General features: G+C 45.6%; 1 protein-coding gene and 1 pseudogene across 2 annotated transcripts in view; one reads left to right on the top strand and one right to left on the bottom strand.

The window, feature by feature from the left end:
* The first annotated feature begins 3340 nt into the window (after positions 1-3340).
* The window catches only part of CPLX1 (complexin 1), a 250568-nt gene continuing 226057 nt past the window's right edge, over positions 3341-27851 (top strand). Inside the window, exons 1-2 of one of the 2 annotated variants that reach the window (XM_090039030.1) lie at positions 3341-3594; positions 4318-4426. In XM_090039030.1, the coding sequence (XP_089895156.1) occupies positions 4396-4426 (31 nt within the window). In that variant the 5' untranslated portion in view covers positions 3341-3594; positions 4318-4395. Of the gene's footprint in view, positions 3595-4317; positions 4427-15849; positions 15936-27851 lie in introns of those variants that run through there. The other variant, XM_090039031.1, reaches the window with a different exon arrangement.
* The window catches only part of LOC149868694 (uncharacterized), a 59928-nt pseudogene continuing 45722 nt past the window's right edge, over positions 13646-27851 (bottom strand).

The following is a 27851-nucleotide window of genomic DNA, read 5'->3' as shown; positions in this document are numbered from 1 at the left end:
AACATTGACTTACCCAATCTATCACCGTCCCCTGTAAGTGGCGCCAGGCTTGGTGCTCGACTTACACCAGTCCCTGTGCACCCTCACTGTGGGCTGGGCACCCACACCACAGTGTGGCATGTAGGGGACAAGGCCAGGCTTGGGTAGTGTGGCCCCATCCCCTGCAAGCAGCGCTGCCTGGGCTGTGCCAGCTGAGCACCAAGCCCAGCACTGCTTGCAGGAGATGGGGCTGCACCAGCTGAACACCAAGCCTGGCCCTGTCTGCTGTGATTGGCACTGCCAAGTTCCAAACCCAGCTCTGTCCTGTGAGCAGCACTGGGCTTGGCGCTCAGCTGGCACAGCTCAGCAGCACCGCTCACAGTAGACAGGGCTGGGCTCAGTGGTCGGCTGGTGCAGCCCCATCCTCTGTAGGCACCACTGCCTGGGCCACACCAGCTGAGCACCAAGCCCAACCCCATCTGCTGCAAGTGGCACTGGGCTCGGCTGGCTTTGCCCAGGCAGTGCCCCTGACAGGGGATGGGGCCATGCCGGCTGAGCACTCAGCCCAGCCTCATCCCCTGCAGGTGGCGCTGTGGCACGTGTCCACCTCCCAGGTGCCTGGCCCACAGTGAGGCCCCATATTAACCGCATATTTCTGATCCAGAAAGTTAGGAATTTTGTAGATCCAGTGTATAAGTCAACTTGTATGCCACATTTACCTATACACCATGAAATATCATCTATCTAATTTTGATTTTTAAAAACCAATTGAAAAAGAGGCAATGATTCTGAAGAAGATAAAATTTGTTTGGGACTTTGGCTCTATTGTGGACTTTGTGGACTTATGTAGATTATTGGGTTTCTCCCAGGAAAAGGGTGAGGGTAGAAAAGCTGGCAGATTGAGCTTGGAGGTGCAGAACTCTGCAGTGCCTGGACTGGCCATCAGTTGAGAGGTGCCAGATGAGTGAAAGTCTGACTTTACACTCCAGCATCAGAGGGTGCACAAGATAGTGAGTCTCTCCTGAACACTAGCAATAAGGAATGGTCCATCTCCAGGTCAGACAAGTGCTACTTTTTTCTGTCCAGGAGCTGTAGAGCATGATCAGGGCAGTAGCACCACAACATGTTGGTGTTCTGAAAAGACAGAAGTTAAGAGAAACTTGATTCACTTCCCCTCCCCCCCACAATCTTGATACTTTGTAGGACAAGTTGGAGAATAACATGACACATCACACATATATCATTATGCTGGCTTCTGGAGGCCCTGCATGTGGCAGTGGCCTCATTTGCTGTAGATACCTAGTAGGAGACAGTTCTTCTATGAACACCTTGTAATCCAAATAGTCGCAGACAGACTGGTAGAAGAAAATGAAGCCACAGAGATGGAAATTATTTGTACTTCCCAGCAGGGAAAATTACCCTGTACTGAGCTTGGTGCTGCTGCGGCTAAGCTGCAGCTAGTACTCACTAAGCTGTAGCTAGTACTTGAGTATGCTTCTAGCACTGTCTTCAGTGTAGGCAACTGCAGTGAAAGGCCTGGAAGATAATCTGATATTCTAAGTCTTTGTCTAGCACCTTATCCACTGCATAATGGACAAAATCCTGATCACTTCTTCAGAAATAAGGATTGACACATTTGAGACAGCAAGGGCACCTCTCAGAATAATGGAACCTAAGAATAGCATTAGAAGGGCTGTATCTTTTCTTGCTTCCCCTTGTCTCCCACTCACCTTCTGTCATCTGGGTCTTATGAGCACATTAATGTGTTCTCTTGGAACTTCATGAGAGAGAGATGTTCTTTTATGTTCAAAGTGCCTTTTCTCTGCAATGATAAAGCTTCCACTGTGGTTTGCATGGTGTGGGGCAGGGATATGTCTTTCTTTGTGAAGATGCATTAAATGAAACATTCTCAAGTACAAAAAAGAAAGGATGTAGAGGCGAGTTCACATCTTGTACCAGCAAGGACAATGGCACTTAGATCTGCCATGCTACATAGCCTCAAAAAGTGTTTTAAGTAAGTATAATTATTCCCACTTTACATGTGTGAACACTAAGGTACAGAGAAAAGAAGTGACTTGCCCCAGATCACGTTTGCCAGAACCAGGAATAGAAACCAGGTTTCCTGAGTTCTTAGGCAAGTGTTCAGTCCTCCAAGTTACCCTGCCTTTTTCTTTTCTCTCATGACTTCAGTGGTGTTAGGATCAGAGCACATCTGCACTGAGAATACTGGCAATTGCTCTCAGCTGCCCCACCTCCATCCTGCAGCAGCAGATGGTGGGTTGGATGCTGCTTTCATCTCTCCTCCCCCTCTAGCATGTCCCAAGAGGCTCCAAGGAGGGATCAAAGCTCTGCTGTGCCGGGTGCTGTACAAACAGCACAAAAAGGTGGTCACCACTCCAAATCTCTTGCAATCTGCTTCTGAGGCTCGGTCATGGTGGACGTCACATAGATGGAGGCCTAGGAATGTTAGTTGCCTTGTAGCAGGGATAACCCTCCTCTCGGTCCTGTGCTGAAGTCACAGAGGTCCTGCCTGAGAGACACAGGGTGCACCAAGCACGCAGCCCATGCAGGCCTGATGGGAGAACAGGCCTGAAAAAGCACCGTCAGAAGAAATTTAAGGCAGGAAAACGTGCTTGCATGACAGAGCTGCTAAACAGCTCTTCTCTGGCAGGTCCTCTGCGTATCTGCCAGATGGTGACGGCTCTTCTAATAGCCCAGTCGTCCCGAAGCTTTCTGGAGTCCGGGTGCTCCCAGGAACTTGTGCCAACCGAGTGACTCACCAGTTCAAAAGCCCACGATGCGTATCTGAGGGCGCTTGCCTCTCGCAGAGGGGCCAGGCAGTGGGCGGAGGGGGGCGGTCCTCGTCTGCTCTCACACTCCCTGCAGGCACCTTCAGCAGGTCTCAGGCACCCCAGGGCACCCCCCTCCCCTCCCCATCAGTACATTGCCAGAGCACCACTGCCACCCTCTGCGAGCCCAGCCCTGCCTGTAGCCCTGGAGAGGCCGCAAAGCCCCTCGACCCCCTGGCGCTCCGGGCACGTTGCTCCGGTTTCACCGAGAGCAGCGTGTGGCCCGGGCGGGGCGGGGCGGGCCGCAGCCCTGCAGCGCCTTTGACCTTGAGGGGCAGCGGGCTCCCTCAGGGCGCGGGGCTGCGGCCCCTGGGCGCCGCGCCCCCCGGGCCGGGCCCGCACGCAGGTCAGCGATGCCGGGAGGCGCGGGCAGGCCCCGCCGCATGCAGCAGCCGCCTCGCGCGCGGCCCCCGGCTCCGCTCTGAGGCGGGGAAGGAGGCGCGGGGCGGGGCGGGGCGGGGCGGCCGAGGGCGAAGCGGCAGCATCGGGGGGAGGCGGCAGCGGGGGAAGGAGGGCCGGCGGCGGCGGCGGCGGCGGCGGTGGGATGGTCCGGAAACCCCGTGATAAAAAGAGGCAGCGCGGAGAGCGGGAAGCGCCGGAATCGTCCTCCCCGCGCTGCGCACGCTGCAGGCGCCCGCGCCCCGGCTCCATGTGACTGCCCCGCACCGCGCATGGACCCGGCCCGCGGCAGCGGCGGACGCTGAGGGGCTCGGCCGGGACAGTACAGCGCAGCGCAGCCTCCGCGCCGGCCGCAGCGGCGGGGAAGGTACCTCCAGGGCCCGGGCGGGCGCGGGGAGCTGTCCGGCCCCCAGTGCTGGCGGCGGGCGGTGCCCGCGGGGCGGCGCTTCAAAGTGCAGCCGCTCGGCCGGGGGCTGCGGTGCGGTGCGGCGCGGCGCGGGCTCGCGGGGGGTCCTGCTCCGGGGGCGCGGGCTGGGGGAGGGTCCCGCTTCCCGCACTGCCCCCTGCCCGGCGCGGCGCGGCGCGGCGCGGGCTCGGGGCCGGGGCCGGGGCCGGGGCCGGGGCGCGGCGCGGCGCGGGGGCCCGAGCGCCTCACCTTGAAATGCCCCCTCAGCTCCGCTGCGGAAACGCGGGAGCGGTGCCGGGTTAACCCTTGCCCGGCCGGCCGCGTCCCGGCGGAGCCCCGCGGGGCGAGCAGGCTGTGTGGGCAGCGCCGCGGGGCTCCCCTGTCCCGTGGCCACCGGCTCCCACCGCGACCTCGCTCACCTTGACTAGCACCTGGCTCCTGCGTGCGGGACTCCCGCCCAGCCAGCGCCTCCCCACCTCACTGCAGAGCTGGGGGGCGGTGCTACCCATCGGAGCAAAACTTGAGCAGGCAGCTGAGCTGCCCTGGAAGACGAGGACAGCAAGCCCCTAGAAAGGCCCCCCAGGGCAGCCCAGAGAGACACAGAGAGACGCTGTCCACCTGCCGATCCCGAAGACAGACCCCTGTCTGTTTTGTTTTTGTGTGTGTCTTGCCCATTCCTTGTAGGCGGCGACCCCGGGACTTGGTTCTGTTCATCTTGCATGTGAGATTTGAACAGGAGCGGAGGAATCTAAAGCCATCACCATGGATTTTGTCATGAAACAAGCTTTAGGAGGTAAGCCTAGTTTTGTGCATGCCATGCGGTGGATCTGATAAGGGCTTGGGTTCTCTCTGTCACTTCGTCACTGTCCCCTCACTTTTTCACATGCATCCGCAGCATGCACAGGTGGGAATTTTGCCCTTTAAAATCACATGGGAGAATTCGCTGGAGAACCCCAAATGCTGTGCCACTGAGCAGATGGAGCAATATTGTGTTGCATCCCACTGCTACAACTTCTTTTCTTTTGAATGCATCCTGCAAATGTCTTCACAACATACCAAACATTCTGGCACTCATACATCTGGCAAAGCAGCAAGGAGTACCTTTACTGTGTTTGAACTCCAGGGGGCAGCAGGAAGTGGAGTCCCATTAGGACCTGATTGAAGTCAATGGGAATTTTTCCACTGACTTCAATGGACTGTGACTCAGGTCCATAATACATATGACCCTGGGTGCCCCAGGCAAGCAGACACATTTCCATCTCTAGCAGCTGGTCACCCATACAAAACAGCCTTTGTTGCTCACAATAGTATGCTGCCTTCAGCAACTATGATTGTTTCAACCTGGTGTGCTAGTTATAGATCTGCTTGCTATTAGCAGATTTTACATATCCAGAGTAAGGCCAAACTAAGTGGCAAAATTCAGTATGTGAGATCTCACCCTGAATTCTATTACAGGCACAAAGCTCTGTTCAAATTTTGACTTAAAGTCAAACAGTGCAGATATTTCAAACTGCGCACAAGACTAGTCAGGTTTCTAGGACTACTGCAACACAGAGATCCACTGATCTGAGCCAAAGACCTTTTTCCAAAGGTGTGCTGTTAGAGCCTGATCTTTCACATTGCATAAACGCAGCTCCTATTGCGTGTAATAAACCTGTCTAATTATATAATCCAAACAACAAAATGAAATAAAAGCACTCATGATATTAATAAAGGAATTCCCTCATTCTGTTGGCATTATGCTGCCTCTGTGACCCATTCTGATTCAGCAGAAATGCCGCAAGTCGCATATTTGATATTGCTGGCTGTATGTTAAGTTCATGGGATATTAAGGCCTAATAGGAGGTCAGCGGTACATTTTAGATTTATTCCTTTTGGTTTTTTTCTGTTCTTTTTTTCCTTTAGATAAAGTATAAGTGTCATCGGATCTACTGCAGTTATTTTGTACTTGTTATTGATATCATTTGCTGTTTAAACTGATGATAGATTTTTACCACGAGTCGCTTTTCATTCTAAGAATATTCCGTATTTACCTATAAAATGCAATAAAGAAGCCATTTTAGATTGAAAAAAATAGAGCAATAAAATGCCTGACTCTGCATTGAGGGTAAAAAGGTTACATTTTAATTTTCTTTTTCTTCACTTTAATTTCTTATGGGTTTCACTTGCTGGTTAGGTAGACCATACCTAAGCACATAGTTGATGCCAGGGACTTGCATTTTTCTTACCAGGGTGTTGCCATACTTAATTTAAAAATCAATGCACACTTTAAAAGGGAAAGAATTTCACTGAGTTCTGCTACGCTTACTCAAGCTGCATAGTATCAGTAGTATCCTATTGAAATTAATGGGATTACTCACAGAATCAGTACTCAGCAGTGCATTTATGTGTGGGAGAATCAGACTTGTTGGACCACTTACACTGATTAAAGGTGGCATAATTTTTCCCTCGCTGGAGGAAGGAGGGTATACAGAAGAAAAAATATGAAATGTTTTATGATGTGGAATTGTACTTAATACATAACAATTGAGGTGCACAGCTATAACTCTGGATTTTAAATTACTTAGAAGGAAGTGATTGCCCATGGAATACCTAAGGATCAAAGTCCAGCCTGGCATCAATCCCAACACAATGCTATGTGCAAATCTCAATATTTGCATTATGATGTTAGCATTTGAAAAAGCAGTATTTTAAGATTGTCGGCTGTCTGTGGTTTTTACATTTTTGAGGTGTCAAGGACATACTGCTGTTGGATGCAGCATCACTCACTCTGTCTCTTACAGGGACTGATTAATACCTAATAGACTCGCTCATCACATGCCTAGATTTTTCCCATTTGCCAGATAAAGAGAAATAACTGCAGCACTGTTGGAAAAAACAAGAAATGTTAATTAATGATAGCCAAGTGCCACAGCCAACGCTGTTAATGGGTTTCAGTTTTTCCAAGTGGAATTACTACAGATACATAAAATCACAACTCAGGATCACTCAGCCAGCTGTTTCAACATAACATTTTCATCACTGAACAGCACTGACACATGCATTATGCCTAAACAGCTGGCAGAATGTTTTAATTTTATTTGTCTTATGCATTGAACCCACATGCTTTGCTGCAGATCTTTTAATAGTATATGAATTAATATATATTCACATACTGCACAATGAAAGAATAATGCTGAGGCCCCAAAGGCAAATCATTTTGCAGAGCAGAAATGCTTCCTGGTGTCAGTTTTCTTGTGCATTTTAAAAATAAGAATTGATGTCTAAACATGAATGGATATTGCAAGGACCTGGCCCTTGTCTCCAGAAAAGGTTTTATGCTAAATATTCAGGTTGATTATTTATAATTAAGGGCCAACCTATTCTATTCCCAGTGAACAGCCAGTGAATCTTTTCAGATTAGTGAGGAAACTCTCACTGGTTTCAGTGGTGCAGGGTGGAGCTCATGAAGGGCAACTATATTAGAATGAAAGTGTCTTGAATGAGATACAGAGTGCCTTTTTCCCAGGATTGTCACTCATACGTTTTTCTTATACCGCTTTGTCTTTCTGGCATTCTGATTAATATCCCCTTAACGTGAATTCTTCTCCTCTATCCAAGAACTTCTTTTTATTGCATAAAATTACATATTCAAGGCTTGAGTCACCTTTTTTTGGTTTTGAACCTTGTAGTTATGTGAGGCTTTGAAGTGTCCAGTTTGGGTAAAATAGCTGCCTGCAAACATGGGGGACTCCGTTCAATGGCTGAGGAAGCCTCTTCCAGGCCAGTGCTCCACCATGGAAATTGGAACCAATACTTTGCAACTTCCTGGGGACATTTTCCCAGTTTCATTTATCTGGAAGGATAATATTCCTTTGCGAACTTCTAGAAGTAAATAGGACAGCCTTTTCTCATGTGATTGCTATGTAAATGGCATGTTCTTCTCTTGTGTTCAACAGAAAATATTTGCAAATAAGAAGCACCTGCAGCCAGATTTTGTAACGCTCTGTGCAACTGGAATTGAGGCCAGAGCTCTGTGGAGATAAATACACCAGCTGAGGATCTGGCTCTGAATTCTTCTAACCAAGTGTGTGGTGTGAATCTGAAAAGCCTCATGTCTATGAATAGTGCCAATCTGGACAGATCTCAGAGGCTTTTTGGCCTTTGGAAATAGGACCCCTTGTTGATAGAAAGGTTGAAACAAAGAATAAAGAGAACCTCTCAGAGTTCTCTACTCCCTCTCTCTTCCTGGTGCGTTTTCACATTGAACAGGCTGGTTTGGATTAAAATAATAAATTGCAATATTTATCCTAACATTTTTGTGGGAGCTAGGACCAAGACTTTGAATTGGTACCTGAAGACATTTCATCTGGCTCTAAAGCAGTGGTCTCTAAACTTTTTTGATTGCGCACTCCTATAGTAAAAAAATTTTGAGCACGCGCCCCCATTATATGTATATTTATATAAATATAAATAGAAGTTCTAATATGTTCTTCCCACACCCCAATGAATCATCTTGCGCACCCCTTGGGGTGTGCACACCCCACTTTGGAGATCACCGCTGTAAAGTATCTTGACAGGCAATTCACATTTGCCCTATGGATGTTTCCAATCAGACTAACACAAGGCTGGAAGGTGTTCAGGGGTATGGATTGATTCTTATTAGAGTTGATTGCCTAGTGAAGACAATTATCTGTGGTAGGTCTGGTAAATTAGAAACTAAAGCGTGATTAGTTTTCTCTGACTCATGAGAGAGAAATTTTTATGCCTAAACAATTAGTTTTGGAGGGAAATTGTATTCTGAGGTGAATGCAGAAATAGAAAACACCTTTTACCACCCAATCTGTTGGTGCTTAGACTCCTGTGTATTTGCATTAGATAACCATTCTCTGCTATCACTTTTAGTACCAGCTGGTGACAATGAAGCAATAGTGCTGGAACCTACACAAGGACTGACCCTTGACATCTGCATGGGCCCTAAAGTCTCTCTTTATCATGGATCTGTCTTCTTCCAGAGCTACTGTGCTTGCTGATAGTGTGCACTAATAGCCAATAAAACAGTGTGTCAAACACTGCCTAAACACTGCTTAATTAACACGGTAGAGACGATGAGACCCATTGACATTTTTCTCAGAGCCTTGCTACAGAGACTGTTCCATCTTACCCTTGCAGTATTGTAGTGATGGTTGGTAGAAAAAGGGAAACCAATTCATTAAGACCTTTGCAGGTGCTGTGTTATATAAAAATACTGTCCCATATGAGACGTTTAAAAACAAGAACAGCATGGTATTTCTCCCACACCTATGGCCAGAGCCCTGACACAGAGGCTTATACAGGGACCTGACTAGAGCCACATGAGTACACACATATATAGTGCAGTTACTACTTTGTACAAATAACAGTGGCAAATGGTGAGAAAGAACAGAAACCTGGAGACCAGTAAATTACACTCTTATACTTGACAGATTCAGCAAATACAGCTGACTCATCAGTACAGCACGACTGAGAGCAACTCTTTGGCAATCCCAGCCTCAGAACCCCAAAACAACACAATTATAGTAGATCAGCCAGAATATAGGTTTTCACTGTGCAAAAGCCCTATAGGTTTTCACTGTGCAAAAGCCCTAATAAGAGCTCTAGCATACAGACAATGAAGTAGCTCAGAGTGGGATCTAGCATGCTATACATAAGTTTTCTGTGAATCTGAGAATGTGATGAGACAAATGAAATTTTAAATCTGACCTACTGTAGAATACACAGATAGCTCAGTACCTCTGTCACTGATATCTTAAACAAAGTCTATGCAACTCACCTTAACCAAGAAAGAATGAGCCTCCTAAGGCTGCAGGCCTGATACCTCTTACTTCCATAAATCATTCCTCTTCCATTTTCTGAGAGCATCCCAAGCCAAGTGGTGTGCTCAAGGCTTTGCCTTATTTTAATGCTTAGCTGTTCAGAAAGAGAATAACAGCTTTGGTTAGACCCAGTTTCCTAATAGAAACAGTAAAGTCTGGGTGCCTCAGTGCACCATCCAGACTAAAGGGCAATCCAAAAAATCTGCAGGCACCTAGTGATAGCCAGTAGGAAACAGTAAGTATAGGGGTAGATATAAATACCCACTGCTCTCCAAAGCCTGCACTCTCTACTATTTTGTCCTGCTTTTGAGGGTAGGCATGCTGCTACTGTTTACTTTTTGACCTAGTAGTTAAAACATGTGTCTAGGAAATGGGAGATCTGGAGTCAAGCTTTCCCTTAGCCTGAGGGGACTCAAACCACATGTCCCACTTTTCAGGAAAGTGCCCTAACCATGAAGCTAAAGACTAGCTGGGAGTGTGGGGTGCCCACCACCCACCTGTTGAAGCTGCAACAATGCAAGAGTCATGGGGGCAAAAGAATAAACAAAAAGGAGCTGGACAAGATCCCTCCCCTGGCAAGGAGCACAGAGTCAGGGGGCACAGGGCTTGGGGCAGAGAGTTGAATAGCAGATTGGAACAGGGAAAGGGACCAGAGTGACACTTAGGGAGTGTATGGGGCTAATTTGTGGCATGCTGAACAGAAAGGTTGGCCCCCACTCATCTAATTTAGGCATGGTATGTCACATCCATTACTCTCCCCTCCAGCAACAAAAACTGACTGTCACCATATTGTAGAAGGAGATCAAGCATGACTTGGTCTTGTTGAATCAGTGCTGGTTGTACCTGATCACCCTGTTCTCCTCTACTTTCTTCACCATAGTTTCCTTTAGAACAGCAGTTCCCAGCCTCAGGTCACGACCCAAATGAGGGTCACAGGGGCAATGCCGGTGGCACTGCACACAAAAGATGAGCTGTGCCCTGTGCTGGGAGCTCTTCTGCCCCGGGCCGCTGCCACACGCTGCCGCACCCAGAAGCAGGTTGTGGCATAAAAAGGTTGGGAATACTGCTTTAGAATGATCTTTCTAGGTATTGACATCAGATTGACTAGTCTGCAATTCTCCTGATAATCCTTTCTCTAATTCTTAAAAATGGGCACTATATTTGCCCTTTTCCAGTCATTTGGGTCCTTAAAACCCTCCACAAATTCTCAAAGAGGATAGTCAATGACTTTGAAATTACCTCAGTCAATTCCTTGAGGACTCTATAGTGTATTCCATCTAGCCCCGTGGACCTGAAAGTATTTAGCTTCTCTGAGTAATCCTTAACTTGTTCTTTCACTACTTTAGACTGTTTCCTTTCCTGTCTTTGCTGCCAACTGCTCTCATTGTCTGGTAGTTGACCCTATTTGTGAAGACTAAAGTAAAAAAGGCATTAATATTTTAATTTGCTCTATATTAGGGGTTTTCAACTTTTTTTGGTTGGTGTATCCCCAGCAGCCAGTTGAGGAGCAGGGAGTCCCTCCGCCAATCAATGAGTGTGTGGGCAGGGGGAGGTCCCCTTAATGCAGTGGAGAAACCAGAAGTGCTGGCAGCAGAACTGGAAGTGCCCCCACATCTCTGTGCCTTCCCAAGTACCCCCAGGGCCACGCATACTCCTGGTTGACAACCCCTGCTCTATATCATCCATAACTAGATCGCTTTCTGCATTCCATAAGGGATCTGTGGTCTTCCTCTTACTTTTGACATACTTGTAGAATCCTTTTTTATTGTCTTTTACGTCCCTTGCCAGCTATATCTCAAAACATGCCTTAGCCTTCTTAGTTTTCTCCACAGCTGAAGATTAATGAAAATACTTCCTTTCATTTGCATGCAACATGGAGGCTCATCTTCTGCAGAAAGTCTTTGTCATCAGTTTCTCACAACGAGGAGAGCCAGTGGACTCCAGCTGGCTTAAGGGGTCATCTGTGCTGAGTAGCTGAAGGGATCAAAGGCCTAATGAATAGGAAACAAATCTGTAAACATCAATGTCTGGTTGCAAACAAGCTATGCAGTGAAAAATGGGCTAAATGACCAAATACATTTGTGACTGCAGACAGTTGGTCTGGTTGCCACATGAGGCTGGGAGGGAATTTCCCTCTCTGCTGATACATATGTAAGGGGTGGTTTTTTTAGTCTTTCTCAGAGGCATTGGCTGTTGACTGTAGCCAATCCTGGAGATTTTAACTGGGGCGTGCCAGTGCTCCTGCTGGGACTTCAACCCAGAGTTTGTCAGCTAGAAGGTCTTGTCCCTCTGCTCAGCGTCAAACTGATCACCGTATTTGGGGTTAGGAAGGAATTTTACCTGATGGTTGCACTGCTATGCTCTGCAGGGGGTTTTGCTTTCCTCTGTAGAAAGGGGCTGGAGGCCATGGTCCTATTCCTGGACTCTCTAGGGTGTATTTTAATAATCTTTTCAGCAGTAGGGCATTGGCCACCTTGTGTCCCCCTGCTTGACCTGTGGCAGATAAGGTTATTATGTCTTGTGTTGTATAAGGGTTGATTGTATAGTTTTGCTAAGAGGTTAGACAGTGGGTTTGTATAGGATGGCTTAGATAGGGAATATGGAATCATAGAGAATCATAGAGAAGTAGGGCTGGAAAAACCCTCCAAAGGTCACCTAATCTATCCTCCTGCCTGAAGCAGGATCACCCCTATCTAAACCATCCTATATAAATCCATTGTATCAGATAACTGATCTTAAGGTAATTGCACAATTAAACAGTTAATTGCATAATACCTATGACATGCAGAGGGGGCCTTAGAGTTTATCCAGTCATGTCACAGATGTGCCAGTTTGGCTCTGCTGATGGTAGTAATATACTACAAAGAGCTGATTTATGATTGATTCCATTATGTGGCCAATGTCTTTCATGATGCACCTATATTTATAATAAAAAACATTGAAACTTGCCAATCTGCAAAAGAAATGGTTTGCTTCTAGGGTACAAGAAATTTGAGACACAACAATTGCTTCATTTAGAAATGGCCATTTAAATAACTATATAATAAAAAACAGAATTTCTGTTGGTATTTGAAAATCAGAGAGCAACAATATTTTTTTGGAAGCTTTCAATTATTTTGCAATAGGTCACTGTTCTTTTTCATTAAAGTTCATCCCTGGCCAACAGCTTTTCAGACAAAACACTGTTATGTTATTTCAGAATGACCAACCGTCTAGATATTGGTGTAAATTGTAGCAGAGTGTGGGACTGAAAATGAGCCTGGTAAACAATACAACTCTGGTCCTGCTGCAGGATTTGCTAGCACATCCTTTCAGTGCCTTATAGAAGTCTTTGGGACTCTGTGCAGCTTTAACCCCCAGGCCTCCCTCCCCACCAATTGACAGAGGAGGTGAACTGCATATGAAGTCAGTAGGACTATCCATATCTTGATGTATTAGGGCCTGAATATGTACTGGTATGCCATGTGTAAAGCCAGGTCCCTCAATTATCACTACCCTGTTCTACAGAGCTCAAGGAGAATAGTTGTGATGTCTCAGTATGAGCCAAAATGTTCATATAGAAGACAGGGTAGATTTGCACCTTATAGGCTAACCAAAGTAGAGATAGATATAGGTATAGATACTATAGATATAGGTATAGATACTATACAGATACTGTACAGATACAGATACTATAGATAGATAGATATTCCAATATAATAAAGAGCTTAGTCCATCTGTCTGTCCATAACCCTCTTGGAGTACTTTGATTGGTTACTAAAACAACCAATCAGAGTACTCCAAGAGCATTATGGATAGGAGGTGCCGGCAGTGCAGTGGAGCGCCACCATGATGGAAGGGATGGAGCGGTGGGGAGGCCAGGGCTGCTAGCCCCCAACGCCCCTGACCCTGCTTCTTGAAGGTGGCAGTGGCATGGGGTGGGAAGAGGGGGGAGGAGGGGATGGCGGGGCAAGCTTCCCTTTGCCCCGCTCCTTGCCTGTTCCAGGGAAGCAGTGGCAGTGCAGTGGGGAGAGGGTGTTAGGGTTAGTGAGCTTCCCCCACTCCATCCTCCCCCCTCCCGTCATTCTTGACAGGCAATTCACTTGTGTGTGTATGTGTATATAATATGTATTTATGTATGTATATGCACACATACATATACATATATATGCATGCAAACACATATGCACACACATAGCTCAAACTTGCATGAGCCGTATATAGCTCACTTCATCAGAATCTGTGAAAGGACATACAGAAAACAGAGTGCAGGATCTGCAAAAGCTTCGTGTCAGTGCTTTGCCCATCAGGAAATTAGGAGTCTTCCTTCTCTCACAGCATGATCTACAAAGCAATGGAATAAATATCCATTATCATGGCAGGATATTCACCAAACAAAGAACCATCATGGTTGCAGGTAAATCCTATCAGTTGCAGGATTCAAGTAACAATTACTTGATAGCGTGGGAATATGAGTGATAGGATGGGTAATTCCACATTTACTGAGAGAAGGAAACAGTTCTGTGGCTGGGTGATTTTTCAAAATAGGGTTTCAGTTCAGGACTGTCACAGGCTTTGGTATCTTGGACCATAATCAGACATTCATTTCTAGTACTGGAAATTTTTGGGAAATCTTCCCAAGAGAGAAAGCTTACAGTAAGTCTAGCCTCCAGCCACCCTTTCTCCCCTGTACCCTGATCACAGGAGTAGAGCTGCCACTGCTCTGTGTGTGTTCCCCAGACTGGGGTTACCCTGGATTAGGGAAGGTACTGGGAATCTTGCCCTGCTGCTTCACCCATTTTGGGGACTGAGAGGAGCCTAGAAACAGGTGATTCCCATGCCTTCCCCTGACCATGGTCATCCTAGTCTAGAGAAGGAGCTGGGAGCATTTCCCTGTGCTGGATTACTCCCAATGCCAGGGAGGAGTTAAGTGGGAAAAGTGTACAGGCATTCATTTCTGCAGCAGAAAGTCTCCCAGAGGAGAGATCTTCCATGTTGGAAGAAAAAGATCTTTCTCTCAGAATTAGCATTTTTCTGTGGGAGAAACTGTGTGAACTCCCAATATGCTTCCAGTTTCTAGTGGGAGAGTGTCATCTCTCCCACTAGAAATGTAACACCTGCCTGTACTCTTAGATTTTGTCCCAGGGAAAAGTCAAATTAGAGCTGCGATGCTCAGTCTTTCAGCCCTGCAAGCCAGGTAAGTTGTGTGAGGCCAGTCTGTGGGCTGAATTGGGCTCTCTGCTTGTCAGGAGGGTGATCTGCCTGGTCCTGCTTCACCTTATGCCACTCTGCACTGTCCTGCTCAGCTCTGCCTTGCGCTGCCCCAGTTGGCCCTGCTCAGTTCTACATTGCTCCATGCTACCCCAGTTGGCCCTGCACACTCAATACAGAGGGCACAGCTTTGCTCTCTGGCCGTGGGGCTCTGGCAATTTGACAGCAGGCAATTGCTCTGGCAATTTGTCCCACCACCAAACTTTTGGACCTGTGAGGAGCCCTGCAGGCTGGAAAACATAACTTCATGGGCCAGATTTGGCCTACAGGCTTGGTGTTGAACACTCCTGGACTAGAGAGCTGAAAGGGATGCAATCAGTACATTTCACATAGCATTTTAAGTTGCCCTGTTGCTGTCAAGTCCGTATCTACGATATAGGTATCAATATTTTCACATTATGATACAGTTTGATGGCTTTTATGTAAAAAATGAATTGACATTACATACCTAATTCCTACGGTTGTCCTCAAGCAATCCACTAGGTGAAACACCATTCCCTAAATGAAATAGGAATTAGTCATCTAAATCAGGCTCTTGAGTTGTGCAAGTGGCCACAGTCCTTAGAATCTAAACCATGGATCCAGTCAGTTCTCAGGTGTTTGAAATGTAGATCTTAAACTTATCTGTAACAACCTAGCCCAGGGGTGTCTAACATATTTAGACCATGGCAACAGGGCAAGTGGCAGTAGTATTCTCCCTGTCCCATTCTTTTGGCTCAGGGAGCCATATAGGTTAACATTGCTGTTGCTTGCCCTACCAGCAATTAAGTTACCAAACGGGATCTGTACCCAGGATTTTGGTGGCAGGGGGAGCAATAGCATCACTAAAATGAGTCCCCAATGGAGATCTGTACCTTGAATTTTAGCAGCATGGCAAGCAGTAGTGGCAGTAACCCACACAGTTTCCTTAGTTCGCTCATGGAGCTCTGGGGGTTAACATCACTGCTGCTTGCTCCACTGCCAAAATCCTGGTCCCTCCAGGAGCCCTGCAGGCTCGATGACACAGCTCTGCAGGTGGGAAGTTTCCCTCTGCCTTAGCAAATTGAGACTAGCTCCTTCTTTCAGGATTGATCCTAGCCTCCATAGTCAATAGGAGTTTTTCCTTGGACATAAACAAGCAGGGGATCAAACCCTTAGAGCCTGATTAGTGCCCATGGAAGTTCATGGGAATATTTTGACTACAGAGGGTGCTGGATAAACTTCTGTTACTATAAGAAGGTAAGTAGTCCTATTAGCTTCACTGGGATTGCTTACATGCTTAGATTTAGAAAGGTCCTTAAATACTTGCGGAACTTAAACAACATATTGTTAGAAACCTATTATTTTACTTGTCTCTTGATTGTGCTGGCTTGCTTATTCCTGCTTTTTTTCTGCACTGAGACCTTGTATAGGATGTAAAACATCCTATTAAATCCTGCATATTCCCTGTAGAGTTTTATCTGATGCTCACTTCTTTTTACTAATGGATTAAATAGTGGTATTAATAGCAGTGGTAGAACTTACTGGGGATCTTACTAATGCACAGGAATCCCAGGATGTTTTGGAAATGTGATATTTAGAGGAAGCTGAATCTTTCTCCTTGGGAAAAACAGATTATCACACTGTACAATACAATAAGATCAGCCTCAATTGATTTATTCTGCAATGTTAAATTAGCTAATTTCAAACCGGTTGGCTCAGTCATTGCAGAAACACATTAATACAAACAAAATAAATTAAATCGGCTGACTTTTGATGTACATCTTATTGCAATTTGAATTTGCCATTACCTATAAAAATGAAACTGCTTACCATCTACTTATCATGAATTTTCAGCATGACTTGAATGCTGTAGCTTATTTGTGGTTGTGGTGACCTTGAAGCAACGTCAAATATGCAGCACCAACAAAAGTTTACAATTCAAAGTACCGAGAAATATCATTTAAGAAAGTATATTATAAGACAAACAAAATATTCTTTGGTGAGTGAGTTGATAAATTTATTTTGATAACTCTATAGTCTAGGTGAATGGAAGGAAAAATAGGAAAGCAGATGGCAAATTATGATATAGAATAAAAAGCACATTTGGACTGATGAATAGGTAGGTAGGTAGCTAGGCTTCATTTCTCCATCTCTATCTGTCATATCAATCTTTTTTATCCCTTTTTTTTTCCTGGAGGGCTGTAGCTGGGTGGCATAAGAGGAAGGACTAAGGACTGGGATGCATTTGGGGGTGATCTAGCTTTTCATCCAAGGCATGGCACAAATTCTTTCAGTGTCCTTGGAAGGTCATTTATACACTGAGCTAGTCTGTAACTGCAGGGCTTCTGGGATAAAAGCAGGGTGCAGCTCCATTACCCCAAGTACAGAGCAGAAAAGTGACATGTTTCAGAGAGAAAATCCTAATTGCTCTTCCTTTACAAAGAAGGGAATGAATTACTTCATCCATTGTAGAGAGTAGATCATGTCTTCATGCGTACCTGAACAGTTGCTCTGGCCAGTATGTTGTGGGGAATTACACTTGCAGCCCTAAAATTTTATCCCTGAACCGATATTAGGTTTTTCATTGAATTATATAAAATGTGTATTTTAATTAGAGCTGGGAAAAGTTTTTAAATGAACATTTATGTTTGTCAAAATATTTTCTTTGAAAAATGATTTTTTTTAATGAAAAACTGTTGCGAAATACACCGATTTTCATTGAAAATTGGAAACAGTGATTTTTAGATTTTCAGTTTTTCATCAAAAACCTGAAACATTTCGTAGGAGAAAAACAATCCTGCCTAGCTATGGTTTAATCTGTTGCAGGAACTTATTTTATAGTGCAATTAGGTTTACAAGTGTCATTGCTCCCCAAAGAAAACCTCTAAAAGCAAGAGACTATGTGAAGTTCTATTACTGCAGTCCTGTTGATTGTTATGACCTTAGCTGTTGCAGAAGACTTGATATAATTCTTTCTGTCTTTGGGAACAGCACTGGGCCTAACATGTTCTTGTCCTTTGTGCCAGTCCTTTTACCTTAAGCCAGTATCCTTCCAGGAGACGACTTCCTGCCAATCTTTCTGGTTCTCAACCAATCCTATAGCAATTCTAGAAATTTCTGTCTAAACCCCTTCCCCAGACCTCCTCTGCTCAAGCAGTCTCCTCCTTCCATTTTCCAAGGGACTGCAGTTCCTGAAGTCCTCACTAGGTGGCATCTGAGTCACTGCAATAATGCGGTGGGTAGAACAGGCATCATTTTTCGGCCAGATCTGTTTTAGTGAAGAATTCAGATTTGGTAGTACCAAGACATTTTACAATTTTGTGTTACTCCACTTTGTTCACTCCACTTTGAAAATAATAAAAGTGTTTAACTTTAACATTTTCAAAATAAAGCATTTTGATGTACTAATTGGAAAAAAATCAGTAAAATTTCCTTGTTTGACATTTTCTTTGCAAAATATTTTAGAAATATAACAAAATAACAACATTAATTTATTTTTTACTTTTTGGTTCCCTGAAAAAAATGTATTTTGGCTTGACCCAAAACAAAACCATCATTTGATGGCTTTGACTGCAAATGAAACAATGCTTCAATATATTTAAAAGGTCATAACAGACTAGGTTTGTTAATACAGTACTGTTTCATGCATTTTTTAAATTTTATCCTTTCTTCTTTTTATGCTTCATTTTTAGCTCTTAGTTTTTTTGTAATACACAATACAGAGATCATAATTACATTTCAGTGTCAAAAATGCATAGCTACAAATCAAAAGAAGTGTGAAAGAGAAAACTCATAATTACAGTGATGATGAGAAAAGAGGTTGAGAGGGGATTTGATTACTTTCTATAAATATGTCAGGGATAAACAGAAGAGGGGGGGAAAGAGTTTTTTAAGCTAAAGGACAACACTGAGACAAAAAATAATGGGTATAAACTGGCAATGAATAAACTGGAAGGTCCCCTTAAATATTTCCATGATATTTGCCCTTCTGTAGGGATGACAATAATTTCCAAATTAGGTGTCACTTAAAATTTCTTTGACTTTGGACAGATTACTGAGGACAAGATGCTGAGATGGTGCTTACATAAGATTTTAAATATTCCCTGACTGCAGCATTGACACTTCAGAGTTAAGCTGTCATCTCTTTTGCTGCTCTTAGGAGAACAATCTAGGATTTTTTTTCTTTTCCTCAAGGGGTAGTCCACTTAGTTGATTAAGCTGCAACTCAATTATGCATAGTTGTGCTACAGTGTGGGAATGAAACAGATGTAACAGCCTTGATTTGATAAAGTCATTTACTTTTTTGCCTTGTTAGTTAAATGGAACGTATAGTAGGGATTAAGAGAAAGGCTTCATTTTAATAACTCCTGGGTGGTGGATCCTTCACAATAACCTTTGCTAACATTAAGGAATGCAAAAGTAGTTCAAAGAAATGTATGCATTTCATGTTAGGATGTAAAAGATAATGAAGTAATTTATAAAAAAAGGTAAAATGAGCATTGAATCCAAGGAAAGCCAAAGCTACTATGCAATTGTAATAACACCTTGGTTCTTATTTTATATGAAGTTAATTCATACATCATATTGATATTGGTGTATTATTTATAATTTCTTGCACCTGCATTTGTGCCATAATACATCACCAAAGACATCACAAGGGCAAATAAGTCATCTAACTGGATTTTGCCAAGTGAATGACTAAAACTCCTCTGGAAAGTTGCAGGCTGAAGGTGAGACAACTCTTTAGTAGAAATGGGCTAATAAATCAACTGGCCAACCAGTGCTCAAGCATCTGAATTTTGGTTTATCTCTTTGTCTTGTCAGGTAGGATTCGGCTCTTTGAGAAAATCTTTCTTAGTTTTGGTTTTAAATGCCACGGTTTGAGCCTTAAGGGCAAGATCTGCAAGAGGCATAATCCACTGCAGCTCCATTGTTTCACTGGAGGTAGATCAATGTGTTCAGGTTGAAAATCTCCACCTTATTTCATTTTCTGAAACCAGTACAGGGTCAAAAACTGTCTAAGAACACATTTTCAGTATTAAAAGGTATAGAAGGGAACTTAAACACAGAACTATTAACTAAATGGGCTACTGATCAAAAAGAATGCCCCCCATGCTGGTAGTCAAGCCAGAATCCAAATCTATTTAAAAAAGCTAGGAAGCTGAATTCCAGCTGGACTCAGTGGAGGGCATTCCCTGCTTATTTTAGAAGGTTATTCTTTCCAAGTCACTGGAACTTTCTGAAGAGTGCAAAAAGTGATGCTATTTGAATAGTACAACTTTGGTCACCTACTGGTTCCTGTATTTACAGACCAAGTACACTTGGTTGGTAAGAGAAACCCTGTGAATTTCTTTATTTTTTAGACTAAAATTCCAAAACATTCCTCCCTTTTCTACCAGCGAACTTTGCTGAACCACTGAAACACCAAAACAACTGCTTGTTTGGCTGAATCCCAAACTGCTTCAGAGAGTCTGGCTAAGTGGGGATGGATCCTATTCTGTGAGCAATACCTGCGAACTACTATCTGCCATACTGTCAGTGACAGGCTTGATCTTCTAATGGATGGCAGGGGAACCAAACACAAGGAACACTGACTTCCAAGGGAGCTGTCCACCTCCCACTTCTAAGGCCCTTTGAAAAACTCAGCCAGAAGTATTGTTCCTTTTAACAAAGCCATTGAAGTGTAATGTGCTTCAGAGACTGATTGGTAAGAAAGATTGTAGGGCCAGAAGGAGCCAATGTTATCATCTTGTCTGACTTTCATGCCAGGGAATTCTACCCTTGTAAATGTGGTTTTCTTCTAATGGCTCTCTTAGGCATCACCACATGTGAAACTGTTATGTATTGTTGTGTGAAACGCACCTTGCCCATTGTCCCAGCCATGGATCTTCTAGGACAACAGGCAACATGTTCTCTCCTTTCAGAGATGTGGTCATGGCAATCTCCAGGGTTCCCAGATCTGACTCTTGAAGTGGGGAAAGCTGGGACACTGTGGTGCAGTCTTGGACTTTAGGCTACTGGTCAGCTGATGCGTGGTCCTGGGGCTGGGGCCATCAATGAGCTAATTGGCAGTTTCAGTCCTGGGACCTAACCAGAGTGTCCCAGCTTTTTCTGCATGCAGCGATGTGCCCTCAGCAATCTCTGTGGTGAGTCTCTGGAAATGGGGAACCCCCCACTTTCCCCAGTTGCAGAGAAATGCCCCAGAGATTGCTGAGGGTGGGGTGTGGAGAAGGGGAAAGCTGGGTAGGTGTTTGCAGGCGTGAGGGATCTGATCCTACACAGGAATTCCCAAGATGCACAGGACCTAGTGACTCAATCCCTGAGAGTGCCTGCCTGGCATGGTGGGAGAGTGTTGGCAGCTCCAGCTGCTCACACTCTGCCACATTAAAGTAGCATGTTTATTACTACCTTTTGTCATGGCCACACATCTGTTTGCTGTTACTTTGGCAACAAATGACTATATGGTTTTCCACATTTAGAACACCTCATGATTACCTACTGTTATCAATGTGCACTACTTGAACTTTTCACTTGGTTGCCCTGTTTGATTGTATTTAGGACTTTTCTTTTTTTGCTGTGCTCCTTGAAACATGCACCTCTTAGGATGCACAGCTGGGTGTCTGAGTGAATCTCCTTGACATTTTATTAATGTGGTGTTAATGCAATTCAGTATGACCAAAGCCAGCTTCTGCATTTCATTGAAATGTCAAGTTCTACTTTGTATGATGGCTCCTCGTTACGGTGAGTACAGATGGGCAAGGGGACAGTATGCTGTTTTTATTCATTTTGCCTAAAGTCACACTACTCAGCTGAATCTTCTTTTTGCTTCTTGCATCTCTTCTTTTTTCCTACTCATATGTACCTCCTTTCTGATACTTGCAGATATCTTGATCAAGATGTTTACTAGGACTGAGACCAAAGCGGAGAAATCATCACTTCTTGAGTTGGCACAATTGCAGAGGGCTCACTCAGGGTTACTAGGCAAGGTGTGCTGCTGATTGGGCTTGTGTAAAGTGCTAATGGGATATCGAATGCAAGGTTAATGCTATTAAACTGTATCATTAACCATATTCTGCTCAGTTTTGTTCTCACTTTTAATAGTTGAAGTCAGTGGAGTTACAACTGCATTTATACCCTCATGATTTATTCCTGTTGCCACAAAATCCTATGCACAGTTTTAAGAGGAGGCTTGGATCCTTGATTCTGCAGTGAGGGGGCTAGTGGGAAGAGATCCCAGCATGCTTTGACAGAGGCCCCCTAAGGACAGCTAAATGCAGAGGAAAGCACAGATTGGTTGATCTCCTGGGGAATTGGACCCACTGGGGACTCCTCCCCTCCCACCCCCTACACTGTGAGTGCAGAGCCAAATCACATCTCTTCTCAATTTCTACTGCCAGAAAGGCTCATTACTTTTACTTCCAGCCCACAATGGGGCCTTGCTGGCCATGCACCTCGTGGCTCCCAATCCAGATAATTCTAATTTAGACTTTGTTTGGAAAGTTATGAGGACAAAAAATAACCTTACTCATGAGTTGATTTACTTTCAAATAAATGGAGGGACAAGGAAAATATTTCTATAGTGAAGGCATTTTATTAATAAATTTATTTTTGGCAAAGGACAAATTGTGACAAAATAAAGGAACAAATTATTGAAATTGTGGGGAGTTCAAGGAAATAAATGCAGAAAATATCTAAGTCCTGTGCAGAAGATCCAGTGTGTGTTATATTCCTGTCTTTATAGATCCATAACCTGCCACTGCTTTTTTCAAAGAGCTCATTCAGTTCCTGTGCAGGCTGGTGCATGGTACCATGTATGACCGTGTGGACACAGGCCCTGGCCTTATGGCCTCCAGTCTGCCAACATGTTTGGCATAGGCAAGTCTACAGTGGGGAAGAGGGTGCAAGAAGTGTCCATGACTGTGCAGCAGGTGTTGGCATTGTGATTCACCCACCTCATCAACCTGTCAGCAACTGGCAAAGGCCTCCTACATTGGCTCCACCTCATGAGGGTGGCAGCAGAGGCTCTGATTTGTCTCAACTGTGGCATTTATGAGTTACAGCAGCCAGTCTCCACACCAAGCACCCTCAGACCTCCTGGGTGCTCTACAGCCTCACAGGGTGATAATATTGCCTCCACTTCAGGGAAGGCACCAAGGAATCTCAGCTTCACCCTGACCATCATATCTGCCACTTGTAAAAGAAAGGACCTTGACACAACCTCAACCATCTATGTGTTCCTGTTCGGTGCCCTTTGTTTCTTTAGTGACTTGTTGGGTTCTGTAGTATAATGACAATTATATTTGCTTCAGAAAAGGTCCTCAGTTCAAAACTGGACAGAAACAGTGCCCTGCTTCCTGCCTTTCCTGCAGCCTGGTTTGCAGATAATGCCAGAGATGTTGACCTTAGAGAAATAGATATTTTGTATGGCAGGAAAGTCTGGGAGGTAGATTCCTGCTGTTTCTTGGCTGGGAGGACTTTTATCTTGTTCACAAATAAAGTTAAGGCTGAGCAGTGTGACAGTATGACAGTGTGAGTCTAGGTTCATCTCTCTGGGGCAGTTGAGTTCAGGGTGCCAGACAGACTCCCTGGAGTTATAGTGGGGGGGGGGGTGAAGGAAAGAGGAGCAAATTCTCATGGGATGTTGGTAGATGGAGACATACCCTGTGGGGCTCTGCACAACTGGACAAGTGTTATATGTGGTGCTGGAAATGGTTGTGCCACCACAAAGTTACTGTTATAAACAACTAATATTCTTTGAAGAACCACTATTCATTTTCTGTGAAAAATGCTTGAATGGCTGCAAACTTATTTCTTGTGGTGCTAGAAGGGTGTATTTTTCACTGGCACATCTATACATGCAATTAGTGTGCCTCAGTAAACAGTGTCTTCATGTGTGCCCAGGACCACAACAGTTTGAGCTGGGTTAGAACAGCCCTGGGCTAGCAGCAGTCTTGTGGAGGGTAGGGGTGTCAGCCTCCAGGTTCTGGGTGGCAGTATGACATGGCAGAGGAGCTGGATGGGGCACAAGGGTGCCCGTGCTGCCAGCCCTAAGCTGCTGTGCCCCAGCTTGATCTGCTGTGGTCCCCATCATCATCCACATGTGCTTTCAGTATAGTAAATAACTTTGCTGTAAGGTAGTACTGTTCCCCAACAGTAGCATCTTACAGCAGAGTTAATTAATTTACTAATTCTGGTGTGCATGTAGTCAGCAATGCTTTACTGCAGAGGTAATTTCATAGACATTAGGGCTGGAAGGGACCTCGGGAGATCATCGAGTCCAGCCCCCTGCCCAAAGGGCAGGAAGTCAGCTGGGGTCATAGGATCCCAGCAAGATAAGCATCCAATTTAATCTTGAAGGTGTTCAATGTAGGCGCTTGAACCACCTCCGCTGGCAGACTGTTCCAGACCTTGGAGGCTCGGACAGTAAAGAAATTCTTCCTTATGTCCAGCCTGAAACGGTCTTGCAGGAGTTTGTGACCGTTCGACCTTGTCATCCCTTGGGGCGCTCTGGTGAACAGATGTTCCCCCAGATCCTGGTGGTCACCCTTGATAAACTTATAGGTGGCCATCAGATCATCCCTGATCCTGCGCTTTTCCAGGCTAAAGAGTCCCATGGCTCTCAGCCTGTCATCGTAAGATCTGCTTTCCTGACCTCTGATCATGCGCGTGGCTCTCCTCTGGACTCTCTCAAGCTTCTCCACATCCTTTTTGAATTGTGGAGCCCAAAACTGGGCGCAGTACTCCAGCTGTGGCCTCACCAAGGCCGAGTACAAGGGGAGAATGACGTCCCGGGATTTGCTCGAGAAGCATCTATGGATGCACGCCAGCATTTTGGTCGCTTTACTAGCCGCAGCATCGCATTGGAGGCTCATGTTCATCTTGTGGTCAATGATGACCCCCAAGTCTTTTTCTTCTGTAGTGCTAACCAACGTAGCACTGCCAAGCCTATAAGGGTGGTGCAGGTTTTTCCTCCCAAGGTGGAGAACCTTGCATTTATCGGTGTTAAACACCATCAGGTTCTCGTCTGCCCATTTGCTGAGCTTGTCCAGGTCAGCCTGGATCATCTGCCTACCTTCTGGCGTGGATGCTTTGCCCCAAAGTTTGGTGTCATGGGCGAACTTGGCCAGTCCACTCCTGACTCCAATGTCCGCATCGTTAATGAAGATGTTGAACAGGATGGGTCCCAGGACAGAGCCTTGAGGGCGCCCACTGGTCACAGGGCACCACGATGAGTGACTGCCATCAATCACAACCCTCTGGGTCCGACCACGAAGCCAATTTCCCAGCCAGCGGATCGTGGTGGAGCCAAGGCCACAACTGGGCAGTTTGGCCAAGAGGTGATCATGGGATACCAGATCAAAATCTTTTTTGAAGTCAAGATATATGACATCAATCTCTTCTCCCTTGTCCAGGTGATAGGTCACCTGGTCTTTGAAGGAAATGAGATTGGTCAAACAAGACCTACCTGCAACAAACTCGTGCTGGCTGTCCCTTAGAATGTTAGCCTGGGCCAGTCCCTCAAGGATGGCCTCCTTAATAAACTTTTCTAAGATCTTCCCCAGGATAGAAGTCAGGCTAATGGGCCTGTAGTTAGCTGGATCCACTCTCCTCCCTTTCTTGAGGATCGGCACCACATTGGCCTTCTTCCAGTCTTCGGGCACTACACCAGAACACCAGGAGTTTTCAAAGATCTGTGCCAGGGGCTGGGCTATGACGCTCGCCAGCTCCTTGAGTACCCTGGGGTGCAGGTTGTCAGGGCCAGCTGACTTGAAGGTATCCAGCTTCTCAAGGTGTTCCTTCACGAGGTCAGCATTGACGGAGGGTAGGGGATCCCCCTCACCCAGATTTCCCTGTCCCATAGCAGGCATGGGCATCCCGTGTGACTGATGAAAGACTGACGCAAAGTACCTATTTAATAGGTTGGCTTTTTCCTGGGTGTCAGTTGTCAGTTGCCCCATCTGGTTTAGCAGGGGTCCAACATTGCCCTTGCTTTTCCTCTGGCTCCCCACATATCTGAAAAAGGACTTTTTGTTGTCCTTGATGCCTGAAGCTAGTTGGAGTTCAGTTGCAGCCTTGGCTTTCCTGGTTTGCTCCCTGGAGGACCGGACCAGCGTGGAGTAATCCTCCTTGGAGCTGAATCCCGTCCTCCATCCTTTGTAGGCTTTCCTTTTTAGCCACAGTATGTCTGCTAGGTCTCTGGAGAGCCAGGGGGGCTGCTGTGCCTTCTTGCTGCCTTTCCTCCGTGTTGGAATAGATTTAGCTTGTGCACTGAGGATCGCTTCCTTGAGAAGCAACCACTCTTCTTGAACTCCCAACTCCCTGGGGTCATGGTCCCTGAGGGCCTGACTGACTAGCCTCTTGAGCTTGTCAAAGTTGGCTTTTCTGAAGTCAAGGACTTCTGTGTTGCTGACTGACTTGCCAGCTTTACGGCAGATGGTGAAGGTGATCAGCTCATGGTCGCTGTCACCCAGCTTCCCATCGATCACTAGGTCGCCGATTAGGTCGTCCCCCGTAGCCAGTACCGGGTCAACTGTGCAGCAATGAGCATGTGTAGATGCACCCACTAGAAATGTAATACCTGTCCATGGCTTCAGCAAGCTTTCCCTGCATGGAGCCTGTGAGAGGATTAGGAACTCTTTTGCAGTATGACTTAGCTTTGAAAAGTAGCTCCGTAAATCTAGCGTTAAGGGAATTTCATATTTCTTATTTTTTACTGCTTCCTTTAAAATGTGTGTTGTTGATTTAAAAATGTGTTTGTTTTTTCCCCACTTTTGGCTCTGTATGATTTTTCTGGGCTCCAGACATCAAGCTTATACTCTTCATTGCTTATATCACTGCCAATCATATAGTCGGCCCTACGTGATCCCTATGCTATCATCTTGCCTAAAGGCAAGGCCTTCAGGAAAAATCTGGCAGTGCTTTTACTTTTAGATATAAATGGTTGGGACCTCACAAAGGCATCTCTTGTGCTAATGCATACAGGAATGACTCCTTTCCAGGTTGTGTGGGCTCTACAGGACTAGCAGAAGCAACTTATTTTTCTTGCCACTCCTTACTACCAGAATAAGATGGGGTCATTATCATTCCACTCTCTGTTGTATTTATTTTGATGGAGTAGAGGTGTTTACCCTGTCCCTGTAAAGCACTAACTGGTTAAGCAGAGGTGACAGTTGCATGTACAAGGACCTGGGCCTGCTGAGTCTAAACACAATCACCATAATTTTAAAAAATATATTTTATTAAAGATACAAAAAACCCAGGAGAATCAGTGAAAGTCTTTGAACAATAAAGCAGTAATTAAGGTTTTAATTTAAATATCTTTTATTTCCTTTCCCTTTATTCAGATGAAATTTTTATAGAGGAAATCAGCTGCTGGACAGTCTTTCAGATGGTGTTAGGCAGTAGGGTCAAACCTACCCTGCTCCCCAGGCTGAATCAAGATATGGCAATGGAGCAAGTGGTTCTTTCAGCTGTGGGTGTGTAGTTTTCCATGCCTCTCCCCCTGAGCGTCACATGTCCGGGTCTCCTTCAAACCTTGCCACTGCCTTCTGGTTTGCATGGCCAGGCTACTGGGAGCGGCCTTGGGTCAGCTCCCTCGGGGTCTCATCTGCCACGTCTTTGATGATGATTAGTTCTTAAGTGGGAGGAAGATGTTTAATCTCATCTCCCTGGTACTCACCCTTGGTTGTCCTTGTGAATATTGTTTCTCGGGGTCTCCACCTCCCCTACATCCTGCCTAACGCCAACCGTGATGTTATCTGTTGGGGCCAGTTTTCTGGCCCTTACTGATGCTCCATTTCTTAAGGGCTATGGCTGTGAGTTACTGGTGGTATGGGCACTGAGTGTCCATCGCCACCCTTTAGTGCTCCCTGATTCACGGGATGTTGGCCTCCACATGGGCTTTGGATCCCCTTGAAAGGTTACCCCCTCCCTGGGTTCCATACCTCTTGCCCGTCGTCTGTGCTTGGGTTCTGGCTCTGTTGTCCTTGCCAGTGTCCTAGTCACTGGTGCAGCTGGCCTGTGTCCATGCCAGCCTCGTAGGTAACTTGCTGGGCTCTAGCTGGCCCGCCTTGTCTCTCGTGGTTCCCCTGCCGTTTTTATCTTGGCGTGGGGTGGATGCTTGGCCAGTCACCCCGGCACGCTTTTACAAAGCATGCCCACACAGATGTGGGA

Source organism: Crocodylus siamensis, chromosome 3 (assembly GCF_052110815.1).
Source record: "Crocodylus siamensis isolate JL-2025a chromosome 3, ASM5211081v1, whole genome shotgun sequence".
Classification (NCBI taxonomy): Eukaryota; Metazoa; Chordata; order Crocodylia; family Crocodylidae; genus Crocodylus; species Crocodylus siamensis.
This window is presented reverse-complemented; position numbering and strand designations above follow the sequence as displayed.